The 24203-nt window shown below is 41.5% G+C and overlaps 1 protein-coding gene and 1 pseudogene across 8 annotated transcripts in view; one reads left to right on the top strand and one right to left on the bottom strand.

Annotated features, from left to right (window-relative positions):
• Positions 1-24203, top strand: part of Golga1 (golgin A1) — an 86702-nt gene that overhangs the window by 12153 nt on the left and 50346 nt on the right. For 6 of the 8 annotated variants that reach the window (XM_004662800.2, XM_012949718.2, XM_045131220.1 and 3 more), the window contains exons 4-10: positions 1028-1118; positions 3872-3946; positions 4972-5069; positions 11628-11660; positions 13283-13411; positions 13689-13858; positions 14334-14445. In XM_004662800.2, coding sequence (XP_004662857.2) covers positions 1028-1118; positions 3872-3946; positions 4972-5069; positions 11628-11660; positions 13283-13411; positions 13689-13858; positions 14334-14445 — 708 coding nt within the window. The remainder of the gene's footprint in view (positions 1-1027; positions 1119-3871; positions 3947-4971; positions 5070-11627; positions 11661-13282; positions 13412-13688; positions 13859-14333; positions 14446-24203) is intronic. The other 2 variants (XM_045131215.1, XM_012949719.2) reach the window with 1 other exon arrangement.
• Positions 9616-10845, bottom strand: LOC105944344 (annotated as a pseudogene).

Below are 24203 nucleotides of genomic sequence, written 5' to 3' on the forward strand. Positions count from 1 at the left end.
GTTTGCAGAGGCTGGAAGCCCTGGCGCGCCCATTCTCTCTCCCTCTATCTGTCTTTCTCTCTGTGTCTGTCACTCTCAAATAAATAAATAAATTAATTAATTAAAAAATAACCAAATCTAAGCCAGGCATGGTGGTGCATGCCTTTAATCTCTGCACTAGGAAGGCAGAGGTAGGAGGATTGCCATGAGTTAGAGGCTACTTTGAAACTGTATAGTTGAATTCCAGGTCAGCCTGGGTTAGAAGCTGTCCCCTACCTCAAAAATAAATAAATAAAATAAAATAACCAAATCTAAAATAAGATGTCGGGGCTGGGGAGATGGCTCAGCAGTTATAGGCACTTGCTTGCAGAACTTGCAAGTGTGTGCACTTCCCCAGGACTCAGGTAAAGCCAGATACACAAATAGATGCTTCCATCTAGGGTTGGTTTCTAGAAGCAAAAGCCCTGGCATGCCCTTTCTCACACTCTCTCCAATAAAAATACTTTAAAAAACATAAAATAGGTCTGAGAGATGGCTTAACGTTTAAAGCACTTGCCTGTGAAGCCTAAGGACCCATGTTCTATTTTCCAGGTTCCTTGTAAGCCAGACACATAAGCTGATGCAAGCATACAAGGTCACACATGCACACAAGGTGGCACACACATCTGAAGTTTGATTATAGTGACTCATGGCCCTGGCACTCCCAATTCTCTCCCAACCCCCTCCCCCATACTAAAAAGGCCAGTCTGTTGGGCTCACCTATACACACACACACACACACACACACACACACACACACACATAGAGAATAAAAAATAAAATAAGGCCAGGAGTGATGGTGCACAACTTTAATCTCAGCACTTCGGAGGCTGAGATAGGAGGATAGCCCACGATTTCGAGGCCACCCTGAGACTCCATAGTGAATTCCAGGTCAGCCTGAACTACAGTGAAACCCTACCTCAAAATCAATAAATTAAAAAATAAAAATAAAATGTGTTTTCTGGTCTCCCACCCATGAATCTGACCTCCCTTCCATCTGTTTCAACAGGCTGCCAATGGAAGCAGCTCTAGAGAAGATCTCTCATCCCAGCTTCTGAGAAGAAATGAACAGATGCGGAAATTAGAGGCCAAACTTTCTGGTATGTCAAGAAGCCATAAAGAGCAAAACAAAGGATACTTGCCTTGGCTGTCTCTGTCCCTGTAAAATAGCTTTATAGGATTAATTTGCGGTTATTTTGACATAACACATTGAGCTTCTCAGTCAGAAAGGAACAGTCTGGGCACTTTTCGTTTCTCATTTTGCTAGTATACTAAATAGTGTAAATTCAGAACTGAACTTATTTTTAGAGAGACAGAGAGAATGGTCACACCAGGGCTTCAACCACTGCATTTGCCCTCCAGACGCTTGCTCCACCTAGTGGGCATGTGTGACCTGTGCTTGTTCACCTTTGTGTGTCTGGCTAAGGTGGATCTGAAGAGTCAAACGTGGGTCCTTGGGCTTCACAGGCAAGCATCTTAACCACTAAGCCATCTCTAGCCCTGAAAGTTTATTTTTAAATACTGTTTCTGCTCCTGAGGTTTCTATCCCTGGTTATAAAATACATTAGAGGCTGAGTATGATGATTCACACCTGTAATCTTAGCATTCAGTAGATGAAGCAGGACTATTACAAGTTTGAGGCCAGCCTAGGCCTCAAAAAAAAAGCTGGGTGTGGTGACTCTTGTGTATAATCCCAGCCCTTGGAAGACTGACACAGTAGATCACCTTGTGTTTAAAGCCAGCCTGGACCAAAGAGTGAGACCTTGTCTTAGAAAAACAAGAGTATAAGTAAAGTAGATTTGACCATCTTCCACCATTAGCCTAGCTTACTTTCAAAGTTGAAGAGTTGTAGGGGATAATATCCTTTGGAAATGTCCAAGAGATGTAGGATTCATCAGCTCTATAGAGCCCTTGAGGCTGGGTTTCTGCTTACTCTAGCTCATGCCACCATCTGAGTATTGTGGGGCTTCTGGGCCACGTTTTAATGGTATCCCTAACTTCCACACCTTCTTTAGAAGCTGTAACTCTGATTACATCTGTGTTCAGTTTACAATCAAACAGCTCCTATTATATTCTTTGCCTGAACAAAGCATGTTAGTGATTGAATTGTGAGTTCCTATGGTTTCTTCCAGTGAACTTTTTTTTTTTTTTGGTTTTTCGAGGTAGGGTCTCACTCTGGTCCAGGCTGACCTGGAATTAACTCTGTAGTCTCAGGGTGGCCTTGAACTCATGGCGAGCCTCCTACCTCTGCCTCCCGAGTGCTGGGATTAAAGTCATGCGCCACCACACCTGGCATCCAGTGAACATATTTTGACAGCTTCATCCTTTGAAGATCCATGATGGATGTGTCTCTTGACTTTATGTCATTTTATTGGAGTAAAAACAGTAAACCAAAATTCACTGGGTTATATATGAAATAATTACATTTTTATAGCTATCAAAGGTTCATAGATGCCCCTAAATGCAAATACATAAATAATTTTTTTATTTAAAAAATAGGGTGCTAGAGAGATGGCTCATTTGGTTAAGTGCTTGCTTGTAAAGTCTGAAAGCCCGGTTTTGATTCCCCAGCATGTTCATAAAACCAGATGTACAAGGTGGCACATGTGTCTGAAATTTGCTTGCACTGAGGCCCTAGCATGCCCATATTCATTCTCATATTCTCTTCCTGTCCCTCTCTCTCTGCTTGCCAAAAAAGAAAAAAAAAGGGGGGGTGGGCATGGTAGCTCACTCAGGAGACAGAGGTAGGAGAATGTCTGTTAGTTGTGGGGCTACCCTGGGTCTACACAGTGCATCCCAGGTCAGCCTGGGCTAGAATGAGATCCTACCTCAAAAACAAACAGTGGGGCTGGGAAGATGCCTCAGTAGTTAAAGGTGCTTACTTGGAAAGCTGGCACTACTGCCTTGTTACTCCTACCCATAAACAGAAGTGAAATAATGTTTGATTTGCTTCTTGTTGGGAAGATAGGTGTAGTGTAATATGTGCTTTCCCTAATACAGAAAGGAGAGGGGTTGGGCTTGATTTATGATAAAGAGCAGGTAGAGAAGAGAGCTCTCTTACCATCTTGGGAATTGCCACGGGCTTCATGTGCATAACAATAGCAGCTATGTTTCACTGATCCTTAAAGCATTTAAAACATTTTCATGTATCCTTTGAGCTAGAAATAATTAATATCATCACTGAGTATATAAAAAACCAGTATTTGGGATCAGTCATGTACTGTAGATCCCCAGTTAAGGACTGACAAAGGTGGGATTGGAACTACTGTCTCCTTTTGCACTATACCATAGTGTCATCTTTGGCACCCAGGTAACTGATCTTTGGTATGGCATAGGTCCCTCAGTTCCTGTATAGAAAGGAAGCTAACTTGCCTCAGTGATTAAGTGCTTGCACCATGAACACAATTCTATGCTGAAGTATTGTCTGTTGTCATAACTACTATTTAGCTCTATAAATCACAAGGCGCTTTTAGTGAGTTTCCTCTATCAGTCCTACTAGTAAGGTCAGTGTGGGAAGAAAACACTGAGGCTTGACACTAAGGAATGAGATGATGGTGGGTTTTTCATAGCAGAGCATTTCTTATAACCAGTTCCCCTCCTCACAGTGATTGTTCTTTGTCAAGGTAAACAAACCTACGTGTTTGTACTCACTGTTTATACCATGGATTTTGTACTATACTTGTTTGCCTATGTCATCCATTGTTAATGGGAGGCTGTCTGTCTAGCTTTCCTTAACAGGACTGGTTTTCAAGTTGACAAATTCATCATCATTTTCACTCATTTTTTTGTTTAATTAACTTCCTTTCCTGATGTTTGTCCATTCCTGGTATGTGCGTCACCCTCCTCACACAAGACTATGCTGAGCAGGTCCGAAACTTGCAGAAGATAAAAGAGAAGCTTGAAATTGCATTAGAAAAACACCAGGATTGTACGTATTTTTGCCTGCTTTCTTTAATATATTTAGACTTTAGTTTTTGAATTGAAATAGTATATTGTGAAATTTAACTATTAGAACTCATATCTTTATTCTATAGCGCTCTTTATCAGGTGAGATATTTGTCTGATATTTATTAACTATATAAGCTTGTGTTTATGTTGCTTTGTGGACATGCTTGTTAGGAGGGGCCATTATGTGCTCATCTTATCTCTATCCAGTTGACCCACTTACTGATTGCTTTTAAATTTTGGAAAATGCAGTGTCTGGACCTTGAGTCTAGAATAGGAGATTATTCTCACTGTAGCTTCACTGCTGCTATGTTGACTACCTGGGTGAAGCTCTGACATCACTCCCCCAACAATAAACTAAACATGCATGTGGTTTAATTTTCCTAATGTACCATAGGTGAACTGCATGTTCACCTATAACTACTGTTGTCCAATAAAGATGCTACTGGAAATGGAAAGAAAAACAAAGAAAGCTTTTACTTGTTTTTCTTTACTTTGATTTTTCATTTCGTTTTCAATTCTAATGAAGAGATAGTAGCTGTTCCTTGGCTACATTTGTGTTTTCTGGCAACCTACCAAAATGTTTTGTCATTACACCATCCAAAAAGTTGCCGATTGGCATCTTCACTAAGCAAAAACAAGGACCCAATAACAAACAAAAGTATGGTCTTTAGACGGGTGCACGCCTTTAGTCCCAGCACTCAGGAAGCAGAGGTAAGAGAATCACCATGAGTTCAAGGCCACCCTGAAACTACATAGTAAATTACAGGTCAGCCTGGACTACAGTGAGACCCCACCTTGTAAAATAAATAAATAAATAAAACAAAAGAGTATGGTCTTTAACCTAGGCCAAAAGTTCTGGGGGTTAAGTTTTTCCCAGTCTCATAGTACATTTCTATGACCTTGGTCTTTTTTATTTGGTGGCATTGGTAAAGTAATCATATGGGCTTTTTGTCATGTTGTTTCTGAAGTATTTCCACATCTCAAATAGAGCCTCTTTGTTAACAGCTTCCATGAGGAAATTCCAAGAGCAGAATGAGACATTCCAAGCCAACAGAGCCAAAATGGCAGAAGGACTGGCTTTGGCATTAGCCAGAAAGGACCAGGTACTTTTATGTGTGGCTTCTACTCCAGATTGGAAGAAAGACTTCACTTAATGACATAACTTCAAAAATTAAGTAGGATTTCATTTTATCTTTTCTTATAAAGTCAGTTTTAATCATGACATGTGTTAAGAATGTGTCATTCTCTACTTCTGTGGAGCTTTGTAAAATCAAAGGGAAGTAGTGTGTAGTGTGTCTGTAATCTGCTGATGAGTCACAAAATAAGGAAAAGGGTCTCTGCTCTATAAAAACCTATCCCCAAGCTGGGCGTGGTGGCGCACACCTTTAATCCCAGCACTTGGGAGGCAGAGGTAAGAGGATTGCCGTGAGTTCAAGGCCACTCTGAGACTCCATAGTGAATTCCAAGTCAGCCTGGGCTAGAGTGAGACCCTACCTCAAAAAAACAAACAAACAAAAAAACTATCTCCAGGTAGGTTTGGTATCTCATGCCTTTAATCTCAGTACTCAGGAGGCTGAGTGAGTTTTAGGTCAGCCTGGGCTACTGATTCAAAAAAAAAAAAAAAAACTGTTCCCAAGCCTAGACCCCAAAACTCCCACCTTTTAGAGTATGAGATGATACTGTATTAGTCACAGTGTGCACAATTTTTTCAATGCCTCTCCCAAGTGTCCTTGAGTCAGCTGGACAGAGGGAAACAACTTAATCTACATAAAACCATACACCAAAAGATGCTAACTGCATGTCGAGAAAGGAAAATAAGCCAGATGTGGTGGTGCATGCTTCTCATTACAGCACTTGGGAGGTGGAAGTAAGAGCATCATGAGTCCCAAGTCCAGTCTCAGCTGTACAGTGAGGTCACAGCAGCCTGGGACACATGAGACCATATCTCAAAAATAAATACCTAGGGCTAGAGAGATGGGTCAGTGGCTAAGGTGTTTGTCTATAAAGCCAGACCCAGGTTCAATTCCCCAGTGCCCATGTCAAGCCAGATACACAAGCTGGTATATGTGTCTAGAGTTCATTTGCAGTGGCTAGAGGCCCTTACACACCCATTTTTTCTCTCTCGTCTTTTTTTTTCTCAAATAAATAAACAAATAAAATACTTAAAACTAGATAAATAAGCCAGGTATGATGGCAGGATTGCAATGGCAGTGAGTTTGAGGCCACCTTGAGACTAACTAGTAAATTCCAGGTCAGCCTGGGCTGGAATAAGACTCTACTTCAAAAAAGCCAAATAAAAAAGAAATTTTATATATATATATATATATATACATGTTCATATATATATATGTACATGTTCATATATATATGTACATATATATATAATACAATACTTTTACTATTATAGTAATTATGAAATATTTAATATAGTTAACAGCATTTTATTTATCTATTTATTTATATTTCATTTTCATTTTTATTAACTTATTAGAGACAGAGGGAGAGAGAGTGAGTGAGAATGGGCCCATGAAGGCTCTACAAATGAACTCCAGATGCATGTGCCACATGTGCATCTGGCTTAATGTGGGACCTGGAGAATTGAACCTGGGTCCTTAGGATTCATAGGCATGCACTTAACCACTAAGCCATCTCTCCAGCCCTTTTTTTTTTTTTTTTTTGGTTTTTTGAGGTAGGGTCTCACTCTGGTCCAGGCTGACCTGGAATTAACTATGTAGTCTCAGGGTGGCCTCGAACTCTAGATGATCCTCCCACCTGTGCCTCCCAAGTGCTGGAATTAAAGGTGTGCACCACCACGCCTGGCATCTGTCTGTCTGTTTGTCTATCTATCTATCTTTCTTTCTTTCTTTTTTTTTTTTTTTTGAGGCAGGGTCTCATGTAAGCCCAGGCTGACCTGCAACTCACTCTGAAGCCCAGATTGGCCTCCAATTCAGTGATCTTCCTACCTCAGCCTCCCAAGTACTAGGATTAAAGGTATACACAACCATGCTTGGTCTCAACAGCATTTTAAATTTAAGATAAGCATCAGTGTTTCATACTGATAATCCAGATTTATTGAAACAATTTATTGTGTTTAAGAAAATATATAATTTATTTCATCAATAATAGATGATTGTGTATTTGTTTTAAAGTATATTTTTGGGCTGAGGACATGACTCAGCCGTTAAGGGTGCTTGCTTGCAACGCCTGACAGACTGAGTTTTGTTTGCCAGTACCCACATAAAGCCCTGGCACATCCATTCACACTCTCTATAACTTTTGTTTTTGTTTGTTGTTTTCAAGGTAGAGTCTCACTCTAGCTCCACTGACCTGGGGTTCACTATGTAGGCCCAGGCTAGCCTCTAACTCATGGTGATTGTCCTACCTCTGCCTTCCAAGTGCTGGGATGAAAGGCATGTGCTACCACACCAAACTTCCCTCTAAAATTTAAAAATTTTTTAAAGATACAGTTTTAAACATGTTATTTATCTATTTTATTATTTATTTGAGACAGAGAGAGGGAGAGAGAGAGAGTGAAAATGGGCATGCCAGGGCCTCTAGCCACTGCAAATGAACTCCAGACACATGCTTCACCATGTGCATCTGGCTTACATGGATCCTAGAGAATTGAACCTGGGTTCTTAGTCTTTGCAGGCATACGCCTTAACTGCTAAGCGATCTCCCCAGCCCTAAAATTTAAATTTAAAAAAAATTATTTATTTATTTATTTATTTGCAAGTGGGTTCGGAGACAGAGAGAGAATGGGTGTGCCAGGAACTTTAGCCACTGCAAACAAACTCCAGATGCATGCACCCCCTTGTGCATCTGGCTTACGTGGGTACTGGGGAATTGAACCTGGGTCCCTTTGGATTTTCAAGCAGTCACCTTAACTGTTAAGTCATCTCTGTAGCCCTAAAATTTCAATTTAAAAAATATATTTTTTTCCAGGTAGGGTGTCACTTTATCCTAAGCTGACCTGGAATTTACTAGTTAGTCTGAGGGTGGTCTTGTACTCACAGCAATCCTCCTACCTCTGCCTCCCAAGTACTGGGATTAAAGGTGTGTGCCACTACACCTGGCTTCAAATAGTTTTAATATGTTATTTATTTATTTGATTGAAAGAGAGGTAGAAAGGGCATGCCAGGGCCTCTAGCCACTGTAACCAAACTTGAGACACATGCATCCCCTTGTGCATCTGGCTTGGGAATTGAACCTGGATCCTTTGGCTTTGCTGGCAAGTACCTTAATCACTAAGCCATTTCTCTAGCTCTCTATTTGTTTTTTAGTTTTTCAAGGTAGGGTCTTGTTGTAGCCCAGGATGACCTTGAATTCACTATGTAGTCTCAGAGTCTCCTACCTCTGCCTCTTAAGTGCTGGTATTAAAGGCATGTGCCACCATACCTAGCTCTGTAAATAGTTTTGAAATATTTATTTGTGGGGAACAGAGAGAGAGAAAGTTAGGGCCTCTTGCCACTGCAAACGAAATCCAAACACATTAATCACTTTGTGCATCTGGCTTTACCTGGTTACTGGGGAATTGAACCCAGACTGTCAGGCTTCAAGCACCTTTAACCACTGAGTCATCTCCCCAGCCCAAAAATACTTAAATAAATAAATAAAAGACAAAGAGATTGCTTAGTAGGTAAAGGTACTTGTTTGCAAAGCCTGACAGCTGGGGTTCAATTCCCCGGTATTCACATAAAGCCAGATTGACAAAGTGCTACATGTATCTAGAGTTCACCTGCAGTGGCAAAAGGTCCTGGGATGACCATTCTTTCATTCTCTATGCCTTTCAAATGTGTGTGTGTGTGCGCGCATGCGTGTGCGTGCATGCGCACGCACATGCACACATGCGTATATGTATTTTTTTAAAGTGTATTTTTCTCCTCTCTCTATCCCTCATTCTCTTGGTCTCAAATAAATAAATAAAGGGCTGGAGAGATGGCTTAGCGGCTAAGGCATTAGCCCACAAAGCCAAAGGACCTCTGTTCGATTCCCTAGGACCCACGTAAGCTAGATGCACAAGGTGGCACATGCGTCTGGAGTTCATTCGCAGTGGCTGGAGGCCCTGGTGTGCCCATTCTCTCCCTCTCCCCCTCTTTCTCTCTTGCTCTGTCAAATAAATTAATTTTTAATTTTTTTTGTTTTTGTTTTTTTGAGGTAGGGTCTTGCTGTAGCCCAGGCTGACCTGGAATTCACTATGTAGTCTCAGGGTGGCCTCGAACACACAGCGATCCTCCTATCTCCACCTCCCAATTGCTGGGATTAGAGGCGTGCGCCATCATGCCTGGCCATAAATAAATAAATTTTTAAACAAGGGAAAATTAAACAAGTTTATTAATATGTACAGTGTGCATCATGTATGAGAAACCTCAACAGTGGTTTAGAATTCTGCTGTACACAGGATTTTCAATAAAGAACAGTTTAGTTTTAGACACATGATAAGACAAGGAAAGCAGGTTTGGCTTGCAGAGGTGGGGAATTATGGAAGGTGAGAATTTATGGGCAACGTATACTGGTTTTCTTCACACCACACATAAACATCAGAAACACACCAAAGAATTATAGGTAGGCAAGAGATGAGAATTCTTTTGGGAGATACACAATACAAAAGAAAAAGAAATCGAAACCATTTCATATGCTATTTCTACATTAATTATAAATCATAGCAGTAAAAGCTTTCTGAACATTGGCAAGAAAAGCTGAAAAATTGTTGACTTCCCCACATTCTCTTGAAATTCTGCTAGTCATTCAAGATGAGGAGCACTGTCCAACACTTCATATTCCCTTGCTTCATTTAGACGCAGAGAAAACATAAATGGGCTTTTAGGATGCTTAGGGTCAATACCAGTAAATATAAACTGCAATTTATCACCATGAATTTTTCTAATTTCTAGTCCAAGTTGATCTTTATACAAGTTTTCAGATTTCTCCAGCCTTTTCAACCTCTCTTCATTAGCTTTGTTAGCAGTAGAAATAGTTTCTTTTTTCCTAGATTATTATTCTTTAAGATCCTGGATGTTTGCTGTCAATACTTCTAATTGCTGCTTTTTTTTTTTAATTTTTAAAATATTTTTAACTTTTATTTATTTGAGAGTGACAGAGAAAGAGTCAGATAGAGAGAATGGGCTCGCCAGGGCATCCAGCCACTGCAAACGAACTCCAGACGTGTGCACCCCCTTGTGCATCTGGCTAACATGGGTCCTGGGGAATTGAGCCTCGAACCGGGGTCCTTAGGCTTCACAGGCAAGCACTTAACCGCTAAGCCATCTCTCCTGCCCTGCTTTTTGCTTTTAACTTCAGCAATCATCTTTAGTAGGTTATCTTTATTTTCTTGAATGAGTTTATTTTGTGCTGATTTTGTTACTCCAGATACATATCAACCATTCTTTCCTCTTCCTTTAATTTCACAGACAGCTTTTCTGAAAGTGCTTTTATTTATTTATTTATTTTTTATTTATTTATTTTTTTTTTATTTGAGAGCAACAGACACGGAGAGAAAGACAGATAGAGGGAGAGAGAGAGAATGGGCGCGCCAGGGCTTCCAGTCTCTGCAAACGAACTCCAGACGCGTGCACCCCCTTGTGCCTCTGGCTAACGTGGGACCTGGGGAACCGAGCCTCGAACCAGGGTCCTTAGGCTTCACAGGCAAGCGCTTAACCGCTATGCCATCTCTCCAGCCCCTGAAAGTGCTTTAATGGAGGCCTTGTAGTCATCTCTTAGCCCTACCATGTGACAGGGGACGTTACTTAGAGTATTTTTGAACTTATTACCAAATTCATTTATGCTTTTATCAAAGAGTGTCAGCTTATCTTCTACTATTGTGTAAGACAGTGGGTGGCCAGGCCAGTGCTCGCCTCCTTTCCCAGATGAAAGTGGCATAGCCTCAGGTCACCGGACCCCGAGATCGAAACCCCACTCCCGCAATAAATAATTTTTTTAAAGTATATTTTTCTCAACTGGGACATTAACTTGCCAAATATAAACACCATTTACAAATACTCAGTGGGTAACTATGATATGAGTATACGTGGATATAAGAAGAAATAATCTAGAAGTGGTAAAAGTTGAATGGAGGCAATTGAGATATAGCTTTTTGTACCAGTGGTCATTTTCCCTGTATTTTTTGGTTTGTGTATAAGGGACGCAATATCCCTTTTCTTTGTCATGTAGCAGAGAGCATCAGGCGTGTTGGAAAAATCAAGGTGAGAAAGAAAAGTTATCAGGTTCTGTTGACAGTGTTCCCCCATTACTTTCTGTAAATCGGCTTCTAAATCTCAGTTGACTAGTGACCCAACTCAGGTGCCTTGAGCTGCCCACTCCCAATCATAGAACTCCTGGGAAAGAACTCCAGAGAAGCTGTATAAGAACAGTAGATGCTCAGGTACCCTGCTTTAAAAAAATCTGCAAGTTCATCCTTTGCTCTAGAATTTTAATGTAAAGCTCCTTTTTCTTTTAAGACTTTTGGCTTTCTTAATGTTAAGCCAAGTTTATGGGTGGTTTATTTTTATTTGCCTTTTTTATCTTGTTGGTTGGCTGGTTGCGTTTTGTGGGCAGTTGTCTTTTCTGAAAGTCTTAGTAATATAGATACTTTCCCCTGTATTCTTTTCTTAGTATTATAGATATTCTCCCCTATAATACTGTACTCTGCTGTTTTATTTTAGGAATGGTCAGAAAAGATGGAGCAGCTTGAAAAGGTTAGTCATCTTTATGTTTGTTTTCTACCCAAGCTGGTCTCATTTTGGGGATATGGAAAATGTTTTCTCCTGCTAGGCCTTGTTGGTACAGGCCTGTCATAACAAGCCTGTCATCCCAGCTACTTAGTAAAATGGGACAGCAGAATTACATTGTCAAGGCCAGGGCCAGGCATCGTGACACATGCCTTTAGTGCCTTAGTACCTGGGAGGCAGTGGTAGAAGGATCTCTGAGTTCAAGGCCACCCTGAGACTACATAGTGAATTCCAGGTCAGCCTGAGATACAGTGAGGCCCTCTCTCAAAAAAACAATTTAAAAAAATTTTGAAAGAGGGCTGGAGATATGGCTCAGCAGTTAAAGGCACCTGCTTGCAAAGCCTGCTAGTCCAGGTTTGATTCCCCAGTACCCACATAAAGCCAGTAGCACAGAGTGGCACATGCATATGGAGTTTGTTTGCAGTGGTAGGTTATACCCAGTGTCTGTCTGTCTGTCTGTCTGTCTGTCTCTCCTAGAAAATAAATAATATTTTTAATTATTTATTTTATTTGAGAGAGAAAGGTGGGAGAGGGGAGAGAATGGGCGCTCCAGAGCCTTTAGCTGCTGTAAACAAACTCAACGCATGCACCACCTTGTGCGTCTCGCTTACATAGGTCCTGGGGAATCAAACCTGGGTCCTTTAGCTTCTTAGGCAAACCCCTTAAACACTAAGCCTTCTCTCCAGCCCCTCCCTCCCTTCCCCCTCTCTGTGTATGTGTGTGTGTGTGTATATATATATAATTTTGCCCATACTGTCCATCTCCCTCCTTTCTTTGTTTACCTGGTGGCTGCTGCATCAGCAGGACTTGGAGCCCTCATGATTTTATTGACTTTAGCCATTGGGAAACAACAGAAGAGTGGCGTGTAGAAAAAAACATAATCTGGCTGTCTATTCCCCAACTTTGTCCATGTAAAGTTCCTTGGGTTCCTTACATCTGTGACCAAAAGTCAGATTTGGACCTTTTGACAAGGTTTTTCTTTCTCTGAGTTTCTGGTAACCTCTTGTATTGTTGTTTGAGCCCCTTTCTCCTAACATTTACTAGCACATTATTTTGGAGGGGGTTCTTAGCCCACAATTTGGATAATTCTTCTTTTGTTTTGTTTTTTATTATTGTTGTTTTTTGGTTGTTTGTTTTGTTTTTTTGTTTTTTAAGGTAGGGTTTCACTCTGGTCCAGGCTGACCTGGAATTCACTCTGTAGTCTCAGGGTGGACTTGGACTCGTGATCCTCCTACCTCTGCCTCTGGAGTGCTGGGATTAAAGGTGTGTGCTACCAGTCCTGGCACAGCTTTGATAATTCTTAGCCTCAAGATCCCTAAATGGAGTCAGCCATCTGTTTCCTGATAGGGCAGTGATCAAACATGTGGTCCCATTGGAAATTCTGCCTAATAAAACAGGCAGAACCAGCATGTTTCTCAAGGCTTAGCACTGAGCAGATAAAGAGAACCTCTTGGTAGACACACAGATCACTACTTTGGACCATTGCTCAAGCCTGGGCTACATGAGACCATTTCTCATTTAAAAAAAAAAAAATCCTGTGTAATACAAATTTCTATTTGTCTAAGCTGATGTCTTTTTCGTACAAATAGGAAAAAAGGTTTCTGACAGCTCAGCTACAAGAAATGAAGGACCAGAGTTTGAATCTTTTCCAAAAAAGAGATGAAATTGATGAATTAGAGGGGTTCCAGCAACAGGAACTAAGTAAAATAAAGCACATGGTATGCATTTTTGTCTTAAAAGCTAAGTAATAATACCACAAAATAGTAAATGTTGATTACATACTGTTGGTTTTGCTAGTTATCACTCTCAAGTTGTTGACAAACAGCACCAGTAATTTTGAATTTACTGAACTGGAATATATGTGAAATGTATTTCTTTTACCTTCTGCTTAAGTACTAAGCATCTAATTCTACAAAAATATTATAGAAGTTTAACTATTCATTTAAAGTGTACTTCTTAGCAGTGACCCAGGGAAACATTATTTCTTCTTATTAGCTTTTGAAAAAAGAAGAATGTCTGGGGAAAATTGAGCAAGAGTTGGAGGCTCGAACCAGAGAACTTAATCTCACTCAGGAGGAATTAGTGACTTCCAATCAGATGTCATCAGACCTAAGCCAGAGGCTAGAAGAATTGAAGAGACACTGCTCAGCGCTGGAAGAACAGAGGTTCTTACTTGGTCTGTGGGGCCCTTGGGAAGAGACACTGGTGTAGCTTTATCACAGCCCACCCACCTGTCCCTATTGTTCATTCCAAATCTTTCTGCGCTTAGTGCTGACAAGGGCTTCTGAATTTGTCCTTACCTGCCTGATCTCAGCCCCCCCTTACCAATCCCACCACCAGCCCTCTCATTCATCTGCCCAGGCACAGGCCATTCCAGTCCTGCTGAGCACTTCAGGGTGATTTAGTTTTAAAGACGTTGATTAGGCAAAGATAAATATAGATGTCTTGCTTAGACCGGGGTGGATTTTCTCTTCTGGCTTCTACTTCAGAGAGTCTAAGAGTTTTTTCACATTAATAACTCATGTACATCTGTAATAACATTGGCAAGCCAACATGTAAGAGATCCCCTACCTTCTTTCTGAAGAGAATATCATGATGAAATACCCAAATTTGCTCATTATCTGCTTTCTTTCATTGAAGAGATCATGTGACAGCTTCAAAAACAGGTGCAGAGAATAAGATTAGAGCCCTGGAACAGAAGGAACAAGAGCTCCAAGCACTTACTCAGCGGCTTTCCACGGATTTGCAAAAGGTAAGAATAGGACAGAGAGTAAGGCTAAGTTTCTAGGATTTGTAAATAGATATTTAAAACTAATTCCATCACAAATTTCATTTTGCTCCATTGTATATTTTTCACCTAATTCTTGTTGCCCTGCTGCTCATTCTAGACAGGTTGTGCTCAGGGGCCCAGAGTTGCTTAGTATTGCCAGGTGTATTGGCACATTCCTGTAGTCTGGGGAGGATTACTGCGCCCAAGAATTCAAGGCCAGCTTTGGAAACACTGTGAGGACCCCATCTCTTAAAAGAAAAATCAGTAGTGTCTTGACAGGAATTCTCGCAGCAGAAGGCAGAGGGTACAAAGTCCACTTGAAGCTGTGGAGAATGGTTACTGGACTTTTTATATCAGTTAGAACCAGCCATCCTTTTGATAATTAGAACAAAAGGCTCTTGGAAGTCTAGGGTATATGATAGTAAATTCCCTCATTCTTTCTTAAAATACCAAGCTTTACTATGCACTTGACTGTCTAGTGGGTGTTAAAAGTACTGTGGTGACACAGCTCAGGAAATTTTGCAGAAGAGGGGGCAGAAAGATTGTAAGGGTGGGAGGGAATAGCCAGAAGCATTGTCCACCCTCCCCTGCAATGACTGACTGCTGCTTTCACAACTTATAACCCCCAACCCCTTAGTGGGTGAATTCCAAAAGTCCCACTGAGGAGGGCCCTCAGTGGAATGGGGGCAGAATGATGGTACCTACACATGATGGGGCCATACAAAGTTCCTTAATAAAGTAATAACAACAACAATAATAAAAAGTACTGTGGTGAGCAGATACTCCCCTTACCTGTTTTAGAACAAATTAGTCTTGAGGAGTAATCAGACTTTCATCAGTGGTCATAGCAATATACAATTTCTTTTTTTTTAATTGATTTTTATTTATTTATTTGGGGGGGGTGGCTTTTCAAGGTAGGTCTCAGTCTAGCCCAGTCTGACCTGGAAATCATTGTGTAATCTCAGGGTGGCCTCCAACTCACAGCAATCCTCCTACCTCTGCTTCCTGAGTGCTGGGATTAAAGGTGTGTGCCACTACACCGGCTCAATATATAATTTATAACTGATGAGTCCTCTGAAGAAAGATTATGAAATGCTGTGGGATCCTGTTACAAGGCATGGGATCTAGTTGTAGAGCCCCAGAATGTTTCCCTTCAAACAGTGGAACCTAAGGTGCCCTGCTGGATTTGGAGTGGAAGGGATGATGGAAGAAAATTTCAGTCAAGTATTGACATAAACAAAAAGACTGACACAACTTAAAGGACTGGCAAAGCAAAGGAGCTGGAAATAGGCTAGCAGGGTGGTGGCCCAAAATAAGTAAGAAGAATGAATGAATCCAATTTTTAGGAGGTGACATAGGGAAAGGGAGTTCCAGGTAGGAAACCTTGGCTGCTGTCCACGTATGAAGTGATGTGGCTTTGACAGGGGCAGAGGTGAAGGGGGAAAACAAATGCTAAAGAGAGTGGTAAACTTGCTAACATAGTAGCAACAGCAAAAAGAAGGAGGCAGTAAGGATTTCTGGGCTTCTGACAAGAGCAGCTGAGGTGCTGGTATTGCCAATCATTACTCTGAGGGCACTCTAGGAAGGTCAGGATTAGCATGAAGGTCATAAGTTTAGAATAGGTTTTTGTTGTCCTTAATTGCACATACAATTATACAACTTTGTAAAATTTACAAAATATGAGTAAGGTAGAAAATGTAACAAGCTGATGAGTCACCAATTATCCATCCATTAAGAAAAAAGTATTTCTCTCTGTGTAGGTCTGTTACTATTCTATTCCCTTCTGTTTTGTTGTTGTTTTTAAATTTTGTGCCACCCACTCTTCTAGCCTTTCTCCAACTCCTTAGATTTGCCATAGTCTTCCTTCAGTAGCCAACTGCTTTCAGTAGGGACTCACCAAATCTTTTCAGTTACTCTTTTTTTCTTTTTTTTCAAGGTAAGGTCTTGTTCTAGTCCAGGCTGACCTGAAATTCACTATGTAGTCTCAGGGTGGCCTTGAACTCATGGCAACCCTCTTAAAGATACTCCTACCTCTGCCTCCTGAATGCTGGGATTAAAGGTGTGCAGCACCATGCCCAGCTTCAAGTTACATACTGTTTTCCCATTTTACAAATGATAAAAGGAATGTCTGAGAGGCTAAATGATTGGTCCAAAACCACACAGCTGAGGTAAATGAGGAATCAGACACACACTGTCAAATCAAATGCCTACACATCCAATCTATTTTTGTTTTAGTTTATCTTATTATTTATTTAAGGTGGGAGGAGAAAGAATGGGTGTGCCAGGGTCTCCAGCCACTGCAGACAAACTCCAGATGCATGTGCCACTCTGCATCTGGCTTTACATGGGTCCTGAGGAATCAAACCTGGGTCCTTTGGCTTTGTTGGCAAGCACCCTAACAGCTAAGCCATCTCTGCAGCCCCTGTTTTTTGTGGAGGATTTTTTATTTTTGTTTTTTTTAGCCAGGGTCTCACTGTGTAGTCTGGGTTGATCCAAACCTTGGGATTATGAGCATGTACCACCATAGCTGGCCTACAGCCCCAGTTCTTTTTTTATTTTTAATTTTTTTTGTTTATTTTTATTTATTTGAGAGCGACAGAAAGAGAAAGAGGCAGAGAGAGAGAGAGAATGGGTATGTCAGGGCCTCTGGCCACTGCAAATGAACTCCACATGCATGCACCAACTTGTTCATCTGGGTCCTGGGAAATCAAGCCTTGAACCAAGGTCCTTAGGCTTCACAGACAAGCACTTAACTGCTAAGCCATCTCTCCAGGCCCCCCCATTCTTTCTTAATTTACTTTAAAAAATATATATTTTATTATTTATTTATTTGACAGAGAAAGGGGGAGGAGTGCCAGGACCTCCAGTCATTGCAGATGAACTCCAGGCACATGCGCCCCCTTGTGCATCTGGCTAACATGGGTCCTGGGGTATTGAACCTGGGTCCTTTGGCTTTGCAGGCAAGCACCTTAACCACTCAACCATTCCTCCAGCCCAAATTTACTTTTTATTGACAACTTCCATAATTATAGATAATAACCCATGGTAGTTCCCTCCCTCCCTCCATCTTCCCCTTTGAAACTCCACTCTTTTTTAAAAGCATGTTATTTTTCTTTCTTTATTTCAGAGAAAGAGAAATAGGCAGGGGGGAGGGACGGGAAAGAGAAAATGCTTGTGCCAGGTTATCCAGCCACTGCTAAAAACTCCAGATGCATGCACCCCCTTGTGTATCTGGCTTATGTGGGCACTAGAGAGCAAAACCTGGGTCCTTTGGCTTTGCAGGCAAGCGCCTTAACTACTAAGCCATTTCTCCAGCCCTTGAAACTCCACTCCTCATTATACCCATTCCCTTTCTATCAGTCTCTCGTTTATTTTGATGTCATCATCTTTTCCTCCTATTATGATAGTCTTGTGTAGGTAATGTCAGGTACTGCAAGGTCATGGATAGCCAGGCCATTTTGTCTGAAGAAGCACTTTGTAAGGAGTCCTACTCTTCCTTTGGCTCTTACATTCTTTCTGCCACCTCTTCCTCAATGAACCCTGGACCTTAGAAGGTATGATAGAGGTATTTCAAACTGAGCACTCCTCGTCACTTCCTCTCTCTCAGCATCATGGTGCCTTCTGAGTCATCCCAAGGTCACTGCCATCTGAAAAGAGAGTCTTCTCTAGGCAAAAATGAAAGTAACATTAATATATAAGTATGAACATTAAGAGAAGTGGTTAGTGTGTAGTTTGCTGAGCATACGATATACATTTAGCCAGACAGCAGCAGACATTACATCCCTAGGCCTTATTACTACCCCGTCGTAGATTTTCAGTGTCAGGCATGTATTCCCAATCCAATTGGAGAGTAGTTGGTTCCACCATAACAGACATGCCACTATTGCATCCCTTGGCTCATTTGGCCTGGCTGGTCAAATTTAAGGCTTGCAGTGTCCACTGTTGCGTATCTCCACTGGCGATTTCTCTCTGTGCCTTTGATCTGCATACAATATAGTTTTTTCCAGCTTTATGTCAGCTGGTCTACATGGAGGAGGCTTTTAGCTCAGCTCCAGCAGGATTTCTCAGTGACCTTGCAGCCCAAGTATGTGGAGTCTTCAGCAGTCTATTCCTAGGGGGAAACCAAAAGCCTCAGCAATGTTTTGGGGCATTAGGGACCTCCCTGGTCAACAACTCCCTGGAAGGTATCTGTTGCAATCCGGTTTGCATTGCTGATAGAAGTCACCCAACCAAGAGCAGCTTCTGAGAAAAAGGTTTATTTTGGCTTACAGGCTCGAGGGGAAGCTCCACGATGGCAGGGGGAAGTGATGGCATGAGCAGAGGGTCCCTGGCCAATGTAAGGTAGACAATAGCAACAGGAGAGTGTGCCAAACACTGGCAAGGGGAAACTGGCTATAACACCCATAAGCCTACCCCCAACAATGCACTCCCTCCAGGAGGTGTTAATTCCCAAATCTCCATCAACTGGGAACCTGGCATGCAGCACACCTAAGTTTATGGGGTACACCTGAATCAAACCACCACAGTATCCCATCCCTGGCACTGAAAATTTTCTACTAATATTCTATGGTTTCTGGGTATGCCATTGTCCAAAAAAGTAGGTTTCCATATGACATTCATACCCTCTTAGATTTTGCTTAGCCCTCCCCTCCACCTTTACTTTACTTTTCCCCTGACCTCACTTAGGCCTTTTGAACCCCATTAATTTGTTCTTCTACTTACATATGTACAATACCATCCTATTATGTCCCCCCTCCTCCCTTTATATCCCCTTCCTAGCTTAGTGGCCTCTGTTACTGAGTTTTATTCCTACTCACATAGAAGTCCCATCTTATGTAGCTAGGATTCACATATGAGAGAGAATATATGACATTTGGCTTTCTGGGCCTGGGTTACCTCACTAAGTATAATCCTTTCCAGAGCCACCCATTTTCCTACAAAATTCATAATTTCATTTTTGTTAACTGCTGAATAGAACTCCATTGTATAAATGTGCCACATCTTTATTATGATCAGTTCAGGGACATCCAGCCTGGTCCCATTTCCTAGCTCTTGTAAATAGAGTGGCAGTCACATGGTTGAGCAAGTATCCCTAATGTAGTGAGACGAGTCCTTAGGTTGTATGCCTAGAAGTGGTAGAGCTGGGTTGTATGGTAAATCTATTTTTAGCTCTCAGGAACCTCCATACCAATTTCCACAATGGCTGTACCAGATTGCATTCCCACCAATAGTGTAGAAGGGTTCCTCTCTTTTCTGCATCCTCACCAGCATTTATTGTCATTTGTTTTCATGATGGTAGCCTTCTGACAGGTGTGAGGTGGAATCTCATAGTTTAAATTTGCATTTCCTTGATGGCTAGGGCTCTTGAACATTTTTTCAGATGTTTATATGCCATTTGTATTTCTTCTTTTGAGAATTCTCTATTTAGTTCCATAGCCCATTTTAATTGGGTTGTTTGATTTCTTATTATTTAACTTTTTTTTTTTTTTTTTGAGGTAGGGTTTTACTCTAGTCGAGGTTGACCTGGACTTCACTATGTAGTCTCAGGCTTGCCTCCAACTCATGAGGATCCTCCTACCTCTGCCTGCTGAGTGCTGAGATTAAAGGCATGCACCACCACACCAGGCTATTTATTTATTTATTTTGATTTTTCAAGGTAGGATCTCACTCTAGTTCAGGCTGACCTGGAATTCACTATGTAGTCTCAGGGTTGCCTCAAACTCATAGCGATTTTCCTATTTCTATCTCCCGAGTGCTGGGATTAAAGCCGTGTACCACCACACCTGGCTTTATTTAATTTTTTAAGCTCTTTGTATATACTGGGTATTAATCCTGTGTCACGTGTATAGCTGGCAAAGATTTCTCCCATTCTGTAGGTTGCCTCTTTGCTCTATTCATAGTGTCCTTTGCTGTACAAAAGCTTTGCAATTTCATGAGGTCCCAGTGGTTGACCAGTGTTTTTATTTCCTGAGCAATTGGGGTTATATTCAGAAAGTCTCTGCCAATACCAGTATATTGAAGGGTTTCTCCTACTTTTTCCTCTCACAGTTTCAGAGTTTCAGGTCTGATATTAAGGACTTTGATCCATTTGGACTTAATTTTTGTGTGTGGAAAGAGATAAGGGTCTATTTTCATTGTACAGATATATATCAACTGTTCCAAATACCATTTGTTGAAGAGGCTGTCTTTTCTCCAGTAAACATTTTTGACATTTTTGTTGAAGATCAAGTGGCTATATCTACCTGGACTTACATCTGGGTCCTTCATTCTGTTCCATTGATCTACATGTCTGTTTTTGTGCTAGTACCATGCTGTTTTTGTTACTATGGCTCTGTAATACAGGTTAAAATCCAGTATGGTGATACCATCAGCCTCATTTTTGTTGCTCAAAATTGTTTTAGAGCCAGGAGTGGTGGTGCAGACCTTTACTCCCAGCACTCAGGAGGCAGAGGTAGGAGGATTGACTTTGAGGCCACCCTGAGACTACATAGTTAATTCCAGGTCAGCCTGGGCCAGAGTGAGACCCTGCCTCAAAAAACTAAAAAATTGACTTCCGGTTAAGATGGCGGCATAGGTACCACGCCAAAGCAGCCTAGGGGGGAAAAAGACCAAAAAAACTCAGCAAAATACACACTTTTACTAAAAAGTGAGGTGTATAGGAAATTGAGGCGGCAGCGGAGAAGTAGAAGAGTTATAGAGCATCCAGAGCCTGCACAGGCGGAAAAGCAGCTCCGGCAGCTCGGCCAACCCCCGCAACCGCGGCGCAGCAGAAAGCCGCCAGACTCTCGGCTAGAGCCGCAGGAAAAGCCAGGTGCGGGATTTTCCCCTCACACCGCGCTCTCCGCAACTTGGGAAACGTGAGGGGAGAGCGGCAGCGAGCAGCGGAGGAGAAGACCGCGAGGTAGAAGAACATGTGGAGCAGTGAGAGATCCAGAGCAGCCGCGGCTCCCTCCCCTCCCCCAACGCCTGAACCCAGCTCCAGCGAACACAGCAGCGGCCCAGGACCCGGCCACGCCAACTTGGGCTGACAGCGGGACCCAAGCAGGAGCAGAGTTCGGCAGCAACTTCAGCGGCTCCAGCACTGGTACCAGCGGCCCCATCAGCAGCGGGCCCAGGAGCGGCAGCGGCGGCAGATCCCGCAGCAGCGGCTTCGGGGGGAGCAGCGGCGGTGGACACGGCAGCGGCAGCTTCAGCAGCGGTGGTGGCTCCGGTGGTGGCAGCTACGGCAGCAACAGAGGCAGCAGCAGCGACTCGGTTTGCCCCGTAGGAAAAGCAAGTGCCCAGCTCCAGAAATCAGAACAGCAGCCCGACGACCCAGGCAGCAACTTGACTGAGACCAAAATCACCCAAGGTAACTGGGATTGCACCAGGGAAGGGTCTCACTTGGTCACAAGCTGACTTGGATCCCTCAACAGACCAGAAATCTAAACCTCTTTGTTGATAGAGGATCTGGTCATTATAATAACTACTCTTGCATACATACTCGGGGCTGTTTTTGATTGAATGTGTACAGTGTTTAGTTAAATTTTAGAATCTACATGTATTTTATTCCACTCAGCCTGCTTGAATACTCCTAAAGCAGGGAAACTCAACCCCTAAGAACATCTTTGTAGATATTCTGAGAGTCTTAAGAGCCACACCTAATACCTTAAGGTCCTACCCTGAAAATATATTACATCAAATCAATTGATACAGCTAAGAATACACAGCTAGCTAGAAAATCCAAGCATTAACTTAATCCAAGATGCAAAAATATATACATTATAACACAAGAAACACTAAAAAGCAAGACGATATAAATCCACCTAAAAGTATTAATGCACCAGAAATGTCCTCCAGTGAGAAAGAGTTAGAGGAAATGCCTGAGAAAGAGTTCAAAAGAATAATTATAAATATGTTCAAAGAGGTCAAAGAACACATGAAAACAATCAAAGAAGAAATCAAAGAGGAAATCAAAGGAATCAAAGAAGAGGCAGGACACCAATTTAATGAAATAAAGAAGGCAATACAAGACATAAATAGGGAAATAGAAATAATAAAAAAAAAACCAGTCAGAATTACTAGCAATGAAGAACACAGTTAATGAAATAAAAAACTCTGTAGAAAATCTCACCATTAGGATGGATGAGGGAGAGGACAGAATATCTAAGCTAGAAGACCAGGTGGCAGACCTAATGCAGTCCAACAAAGAGAAAGACAAACATATAGAAAAGTATGAGTGGGAATTTCAAGATATTCGGGACACTATGAAAAGATCCAATATAAGAATTCAGGGGATGGTAGAAGGAGAAGAACTCCACTCCAGAGGCATAGTAGGCATCTTCAACAAAATCATAGAGGAAAATTTCCCCCAAATTGGGAAAGAGGTGCCAATACAGATACAGGAAGCCTTTAGAACCCCAGCCAGACAAAACCCAGAAAGAACCTCTCCTCGCCATATTATAATCAAACTTCCAAACACACAAACCAAAGAAAAAATATTGAAAGCAGTTAGAGAGAAAAATCAAGTTACCTACAAAAGCAAGCCCATCAGGATTACAGCAGATTATTCAACACAAACTTTTAAAGCCAGAAGGGCTTGGAGTGATATATTCCAAGTTCTGAAAGATAACAACTGTCAACCAAGGTTACTTTATCCTGCAAAGTAATTCAAATAGACGGAGAAATAAGGACATTCCATGACAAAAGCAGATTAAAGGAGTATTTGAAGACAAAACCAGCTCTACAGAAAATACTTGATAGAATCCTCCATGCTGAACAAAAGGAAAAGCACACATATAAGGAACCTAGAAAAAACAAGCTATACTCAAATACCAGTTAACAGAAGAGAGCACAGGTAGAACCAGTAACACACACACACACACACAAAAATGGCAAACATAAATACACACCTTTCAGTAATATCTCTTAATATCAATGGTCTCATTGCCCCAACGAAAAGACATAGATTTGCAGACTGGGTTAAAAAGCAGGATCCTACAATTTGTTGTCTCCAAGAAACTCACCTTTCTACAAAGGATAGACATTATCTTAGGGTGAAAGGTTGGAAGACGGTGTTTCAAGCAAATGGGCCTAGAAAACAAGCAGGGGTTGCTATCCTAATATCAGACAGGGTAGACTTTAGTCCGACATTAGTCAAGAAAGATAAGGAAGGTCACTTTATATTGATTAAGGGCACACTCCAACAGGAGGACATTACAATCCTAAACATATATGCACCTAACATGGGGGCTCCCAAATTCGTCAAACAAACACTGTTAGAACTAAGGTCACAGATAACACCAAACACAGTGGTGGTGGGTGACTTTAACACCCCACTCTCATCAATTGACAGGTCATCCAGGGAAAGAATAAACAGAGAGGCATCTGGACTAAATGAGGTCATAGAAGGAATGGACCTAACAGATATATACAGGACATTTCATCCAAAGGCTGCAGAATATACATTCTTTTCAGCAGCACATGGAACATTCTCTAAAATAGACCATATACTAGGACACAAAGCAAATCTTAACAAATTCAGGAAAATTGAAATAATTCCTTGCATTCTATCTGACCACAATGGAATTAAACTACAAATCAGTAGCAAGAAAGGCTATAGAGCATACACAAAATCATAGAAACTAAACAATACACTACTAAATGATGAGTGGGTCAATGAAGAAATCAAAAAGGAAATCAAAAAATTTATAGAGTCAAATGATAATGAGAACACAACATACCAAAATCTCTGGGACACA

The sequence above is a fragment of the Jaculus jaculus genome, chromosome 1 (genome assembly GCF_020740685.1).
Source record: "Jaculus jaculus isolate mJacJac1 chromosome 1, mJacJac1.mat.Y.cur, whole genome shotgun sequence".
Classification (NCBI taxonomy): domain Eukaryota; kingdom Metazoa; phylum Chordata; class Mammalia; order Rodentia; family Dipodidae; genus Jaculus; species Jaculus jaculus.